This window comes from Hippoglossus stenolepis, chromosome 13 (genome assembly GCF_022539355.2).
Source record: "Hippoglossus stenolepis isolate QCI-W04-F060 chromosome 13, HSTE1.2, whole genome shotgun sequence".
In the NCBI taxonomy this organism is placed as follows: Eukaryota; Metazoa; Chordata; class Actinopteri; order Pleuronectiformes; family Pleuronectidae; genus Hippoglossus; species Hippoglossus stenolepis.
Genome location: NC_061495.1, coordinates 16,302,099 through 16,309,320, shown reverse-complemented (window position 1 = coordinate 16,309,320; position 7,222 = coordinate 16,302,099). Strand labels below are relative to the sequence as shown.

Below are 7,222 nucleotides of genomic sequence, written 5' to 3'. Positions count from 1 at the left end.
ACTGTAGCACTGTACTGGATGGGAACAGGTCAGACTTCATACACACAGCACAGAGGGTGGTAAGAGAGGGGTTAATGAGGGCTCAGCAGTTAATGTTTGCCCTGGGGCCCCTCACCAGGTTAATCTGACCATACAAAGTTGTTCCATACGATCGGAACGCAAGAGGCATCTGGAATTGTGGGAAAAATAGACATGTAAAACTGTTCAAATGTAAATAAAACTAGATTAACAAGTTAAATATGTGAAGTGGTATGGCCCTTTAATTTAATGTTTGCTTGTTTTTTGAAGGTTGATAGTAGCTGTTATTATCTATTAATAGCCAATCACCCAAAACCAGCAGAAACCAGAGCTAATTAAAGCAGTAGGGTCAAAGGTCATTATCCCTCAGGGAGGTTTATAATGTTTTTATATTGTCTGTGATTTGCTGAACTTAGAGACAAGTGATCATCTCTTTGTATGGAACTGAGTTCCATGTGTTCTGTGTAATACTTCCCCCTGCAGGTCAATTTGAGCAAAGCACCAGTTGTTGGGATATAATGTCCACAAATACCTTGGCTTTGTAGGAAGACAAAAATAAACTGACTGTGTTCAACTGAGTAATTAATTCCAGAATATCTTTATTGTTTTAATATTTAGTTGTTGACATTAGTTAGACATTAAATTAACTATTTTAACAAACCCTTAACACTCTAACTCTTCCTGTTTATTGGAGGACGTACTGGGAGCATGTCTTACTTATGGAAACACAATCATTTTTCCATCCCAAACCTTTCTTTATTTCTGAAAATATGAAATATGATTATATTTCTTATTATTGGTAATATTGTTATTACTACTATACTTTTTTTTAGACATTTGCAATGTCATACCTGTAGACTTTAAATGACAAAGGCACAAATACATGTTCAGCTATGAAGAAATTGTATATTATCAACTATGATTATATACGTATATTTGTTTTACGGCTACAGTGTAGTTTGATAAATATTTATCTAGTGCTCATAAATGCCGAATAAATCTACTGAGGATCAGTTAAAAAGTCTATGTTTGTTCAGACTGTTTGTTATAATCAGCATTTACACTTTTTGTTCCACTTCTTCTTCCTCAATGATTGGCCCTCTGGTGACATGTGACCTGAGCCTGTTGACTTATTACCTGGAAGAGTCATCCCCTCTGTACCTGGGAGTTCACCGTGAAGGTTAGGCGGGCTCTCACTCCTGGACTGAGACCATCAGTTTGAGATATCTTTTAATGTCTGGATGGTTTTATCCTGTTACTGCGATGACGACAAAGAAGCAGGTCGGATGGCGAAAGCTGTTTCTGATTCTCACAGGTTGGTTTCATACTTTCATTCTTTCTCTTTTCTATGAACCACCACACCTCTGTGCCATTATCGTCCATGTTAATCATTAATCTAACGTCTTGCTACTAAACCGGAACTAGGATTTGGTTTCCCTCAAAAAAGATCTGCAGATTAAACTATTTATAACATTCAATTTATTTATTTGTATTTATGTATGATATATATTGAATACACAAAACCTATTGTAGTTTGAGTTGCTCAGATTAAAAAAAAATTCTCTTGAGTCACATGTTTCAAAATTGGATGTCAATCATTTTTGAAAAAATTATATAATAATAAACTTAGGAGGGCAGGGACTGATTATCTGTTATTAGGTATTCTTTGTTGTTTCAGTGCTGCCCTGCTGCAGGAGCTTAGAGGTTTCTATTCCTAAGGCTGAATACATGGTTGCAAGAGGAAGCGACGTTGCCTTGACCTGCTCCTTCAGCCCAGCCCGACCAGACTTCAACACAATCGTCCTCAGTTGGGATGTCGACCCCGATAATATCGACGCTCCAATGGTAAGAATTTAAACTAACTGCCTGTAAATATATATGTAATGGTAACATTTTCTGAGTGTGGAAATATTGTGATAAACCGCTTAAAGTTGACCTGCCATGTTGAGTAGTAATGGGCCTTAGGACATTTACTTCCCTGTGGCTTTGTCAAGTCAGAGAAAGAAAAAAGGTTGATGAGGTCATCAGGGCTATTTCAACTACTGTTGGGAATGTAAAGTCAAACTTGTGGGCGTGAAGTGCTACGTCACTTTATTACCCTTTTATTCCCATCACCAACATATCTGTTGTGTATTCCTATCTTCAAATCTATCCGAAACCATTTCAATCACATTCTTATTACCTCCTAACTCTAAACTGTTGCACAATAAAATAACCAATGACGTTAACATTGTGGATCACTAACTTACCTAACAATTTAAGCCATGCATGTAAAACCAGCCAAGACAAGCAAATATTTTGATTCAGTAACCGAGTAATAAAAATATACACGAACAACTCATCGGCCCTGGATAAAGTTAACACATTATTTTGTCTGTGTTTTATCATTTAAACCAGTGTATTAAGTACATAACAATATCGCTTCCTTAAATGGACAATGTACACTTCCTGAAACTGATGATTCACTGCAGTTTACTTTTTTATCAAGGTGTCCTTTACTTTAAATACATGCTAAGTTACAAATTCAAGTTCACTGCAAACTCAACTTTACTCTATTTCCAAACAAGTGAGATAATAGTATCTTTATTAAAGTGTAAGTTGTCCTGTATAAAAGTTTGTAAAAACGTTTTGTCCCAATCCTTCAAGTGCCTGTTGAAATATTTTATCAACTAAGTGAAAATGTTGCCCAGCCTCTGGCACTAAGAGGAAGGTTAGGTATTCACTTATTGAGATACATCCTCTGAAGACCATGAACATTTCAACCAAATCTCATGGTAACTCATCATATAGGTGGCAAAAGTTGGCAGATCAGGGGTTTGCTGCTAACTTGTGGAGTGTTGAGTCACTGAAGGGTCAACGTTCAATACCCAGCAGCACAATTGTGTTGAACTTTTATCGAGCAACAGCGCCCTCTGCAGCCACGAAAGAAAAAACTAAGACTATCAATTTCTTGACCGGAGCTCTGACTGTTGTCCCACTCACTGAACTTATAAACACAACTGGATGGTGAATATTACCTATGATCCCCAGCTTCCTGAACCAGAAGAGCTGCTGCTGTGACAAATTCACCAAACTCTGTTTTGAATTGTTCATATTTTAAAAGTTTCTTTAATGAATATTGGAGACAAACACAGTTTTTTAATGACTTCTAAGTCTTTTTAACTGATCTACAGCTCAGCATTACTCTTGAACTCACTGGACCTAATTCTGTCGATTTGACCTGCGACTATCAGTCAGTTCCACAGTTCGATTAATTGATTAATTCACAAATGATTTCAGTTCAGTGCATATAACTTTACACTCTGTACTGTATAGCCTCTTATACCTCGCGTTTAAGTCATGGTGACTTGTGGCACAGCACTGATTATATTGTAAACATGTGTTATTATTATATTAAATTGAGCAGATCTCTTCTTAATATATGTTGTTTGTGTTTAAATCTCCAGGAATCGGTGGCCACCTACTTTATGAATAATCCTATTGACATTGCACCTGCCTTTGAAGGCCGAGCCACTCTGGAGGTCGACCTAAAAAACCGTGTGAGCACACTCACCCTGAAAAAGGTGACCATGCGGGACAGCCGTCGTTTCCAGTGCAGCGTCTTGATCCCCAATGACGACGAGGGAACCACAGCTGCCTCCACTTCCCTTTTGGTCCTGGGTGAGAGTTAACCACCGATGTACTTTAGTTATCTGTCTGCAGTGAATGCATGTATTCAAGCATTGTCTCCATGATTATGTTGAATGAATAGAGTTCCCTATAAAGTGACTGTTTTTACATGGCATTCTGTGCTTTGTCTCAGTGCCGCCCTCTCCGCCGGTCTGCAGCATAAATGGGAAAGCAGATTACTGGAACGACATCTCCCTCACCTGCTCGTCTGAGGAGGGATCCCCTCAGCCTGTCTATGAATGGAAGAGCTTCAGCGTCGAAAACGTTGAAAGAGGATTTCCACCTAAGACAACCGAAAGTATGTTTAGCCCAAGAGTTTATTTTCCATTCATCAGTGTCAGAATGAACGAATGACCCTTCATCTCATTATGTTGCAGAGGATGGAGTTCTATCTCTCTTCAATATTTCAAGAGGGATGTCAGGGTTCTACACTTGCACATCGACAAATCGAGTCGGCTCTGCCAGCTGCAACTTTACCTTATCAGTGACGCCTGGTGAGTGTGAAGACGTTATTTACATACTCATCTCTTCACAATGAACCCTCAAAGAAATTCCATTTAATTCAGCTCCTCTGAGCCTTTAGCCTCTTTTAGTTCATTTGCCTGTTCCATGTCCCTTAACCTTATTTCCTGCAGCTGCTTTCATCACAAAAGCTCTTATAAACTCAATGTACACTACATCCTGCTAGCAACAAATATCAGGAAAAAAAAGTTAGCAGCAGGTTATTGAACATGGCAATGCATTCGACCAGTAAAATATCAGACTTTTCCCTGAAGGAAGTAAATGAAAAATAGCCTTTAACTTGTAACTCCAGAACTGAGACAGTTTTCAATTAAACCAATGGTACATATAACAAATTCATAATGCTTAATGACAAGTTACAATAAAATATATCAACAATTTCAGTCTGCAAAGTCAGTGACAGGTAATAATCTATCATTCTTGTGGTCACGGTTTTATTCTTCTGCCCTCTAGTGGCCCAAAAATACAATTAACTTAGCTTTAACACTTCTTAGTATGTGTAGGCCTCACGTGTACATTGACTGTATATAAAGATGGACGACATGACAGCACCCAAAATTAGAAGCAAAATCATCTTGATTACCCCCTGGTGGCTGGATGCAGTATAGGTCATAAAATCCGCCTCCTCCATGTTAGAGGATGGGAGATCGCAGATCCACACCCAGATCACATCTGCACACTCTCGCTCAATATGACGTCAAAGACAGCAAGATGACACGAGATGGCAGTGCCTGTATCAAAGATATTTTGGCTATTTTTGCACAATGGGAGGAAGTGGAGACACATGGTCCATCTTTATAAACCAACTCTGGTTTAACACTTGCACTCAAAATGGCTAATGAAGCTGTAAATGGTGGTCAAATAGGGTGAGTGAGAAAACCCTTGTGTTTCTGCCCGTCTCTGCAGGCGGTATGAATGAGGGCTCCATTGCAGGTGTAGTTGTAGGAGTCCTCGCTGGTCTCCTGGTTCTGGGGATCGTCGTCTTCTGTTGCTACCGCAAAAAGGGCAAAAAGGACAAGTATGCTGAGGGGTACGTATTGTGTGTCGTGTGTGTTTACACCACTGTCAACCACCAGCAACATCAATTATAATGTATTGATTATTAGTATTCCTGTTTGTCTCTGTTAGTGCTCCTGCAGGAGTGGAGTTCTATGACAGAGATGCTCCTGAGGCTGGAGAGCATTACTTGGACGACGAGACGAGCGGCGAGACAAAGCAGCACAAACAGCACGAAGACAAAGAAGCTGCTCCAAAAAACATTTACACTGCAGCAGTTGGACACAAGTTTGACGATGATCAAAACAGTCACAGCAGTGGTAAAGAAAAAGATGGTGGCAAGGGCAGTGACATCGACTCTAAACGTTACCGGGACGACAAGCATGATCACTATCGTGGGAGTCGCGAGCACCTTGACGATAAACCTAACCATCCTAGGGGAAGCCGTGACCGACTTGACGAACAACCCGATCATTCGCGTGGCAGCCGTGATCGCCTTGACGATCAACGCGATCGTTCCCGTGGCAGCCGAGATCGACTCGATGAGCCTCGTGATCGTTATGGCGGCAGCCGAGATCGCCTTGACGAGCAACCCGATCATTCGCGTGGCAGCCGTGACCGACTTGACGATCAACGCGATCGTTCCCGTGGCAGCCGAGATCGACTCGATGAGCCTCGTGATCGTTATGGCGGCAGCCGAGATCGACTTGACGACCAACGTGATAATTACCGTGGCAGCCAAGATCGACTCGATGAGCCTCGTGGTCGTAATGGCGGCAGCCGTGATTGACTCGATTATAGAGACGATCAATACAGGCCCTGATATGAGTAATCCCTTCTTACTGAACGCTCTTTAAAGACCAGTATCATTTATGGTAGCTAACCTGGTTGGGTTAACATGGTTGAAGGTCTGAGTTGCACAAATCAATCAACCTGGCAACTTTTGGCTCTGCACCCCAGTGGCAGCCTGTTAACATTTATAATCAGTTTAGGATGACCTGAATGAAAAAACTTATATTACAATAACAACCATAAAACTCTAAATATTTAGAATAGTCAACAAAAAGAAAAAATATATAATGTATTGGTATCCTGATATAGGAGAATAACAGGTGGTAAAGAAACCATGAGCATGTTATTCTTCTGATTACACAAAATCTGAATTCATTAACTAAACCTAAACTTAGCCGAGGTGCTGTCAACATACTGTATATATCAGATTAGTTGAAGAGGAAATAAAAATCAAATCTGATGGTAAACAGAGATATTTTCATTTTTAAATAGTTTATTACATGAGTATTGTTTCTCTCTTAGTGTTTTTCGTATTTTATATATTTTTTTAAATCTCATAAATCTCATAAATGACTAATACCCTGCACACTTAGGCCACCTATGTATTGCAGTAATTATAAAAAAAATAGTTTCAGAGTTTTATGAATATTCTTCACACTCCATGAAAGTTCTTTGCATTATATCTGATTTGAAATGTCTGTGAATTCTTAGTTTTAAAATGATGCCATTTTTTTATGTGTGTGCTGAACATCCGTGAATAGCCACGCTTATTACATCTTGTTCTCTTTTGTATGTCTTTGATTTAGAAGCAAAGTGAGTGTCAGTTTATGTTGAATTTGTGTTTTACTTGAATTTGTTTTTATTCTTTACATTAATTACATATTACACATTGTTTGATAAATGATTTATATTGACTGTAAGAGCTTAAAGCTAATTAAAATTGAATTAAATAAAGAAAATTGGCAAAAAATGTGCTTGCATACGAATTATATTGATATATATATACTGATCTTTTGCTATATTGATTGATGAAAATTATACTGCAATAATTATTGATATTGTTTTATTAAAAAATATTCTAAAACACAGCAATAAGACAGAAGCACAGAATAGACACAGAAACATCCAGGAATTTGTTACAAAATTACATAATGGGACATAAAAAATCGCACATCACGATTTTTAAACTTGCCAAAAGGGGACAAATATGTTTTAACATATGCTA

At 38.7% G+C, this 7,222-nt stretch overlaps 1 protein-coding gene across 1 annotated transcript; it reads left to right on the top strand.

Moving 5' to 3' along the window:
- Positions 1-1,004: 1,004 nt before the first annotated feature.
- LOC118120247 (cell surface A33 antigen-like) lies at positions 1,005-5,995 on the top strand. The gene is made up of 7 exons (XM_035175023.2): positions 1,005-1,333; positions 1,697-1,863; positions 3,465-3,678; positions 3,821-3,985; positions 4,065-4,181; positions 5,116-5,239; positions 5,338-5,995. Exons 1-7 carry the CDS (start codon positions 1,252-1,254, stop codon positions 5,993-5,995), a joined length of 1,527 nt encoding a protein of 508 aa, XP_035030914.2. The 5' UTR covers positions 1,005-1,251.
- The last annotated feature ends 1,227 nt before the right edge of the window (positions 5,996-7,222 follow it).

What these genes read in the sequence shown, in the direction of transcription:
- LOC118120247 (XM_035175023.2), top strand. Translation starts at nt 1,252, where the DNA reads ATGTCTGGATGGTTTTATCCTGTTACTGCGATGACGACAAAGAAGCAG. An exon ending in ATAATATCGACGCTCCAATG is followed by an intron (nt 1,864 to 3,464) that starts GTAAGAATTTAA and finishes TTAAATCTCCAG; the next exon opens with GAATCGGTGGCCACCTACTT. An exon ending in TACCTTATCAGTGACGCCTG is followed by an intron (nt 4,182 to 5,115) that starts GTGAGTGTGAAG and finishes CCGTCTCTGCAG; the next exon opens with GCGGTATGAATGAGGGCTCC.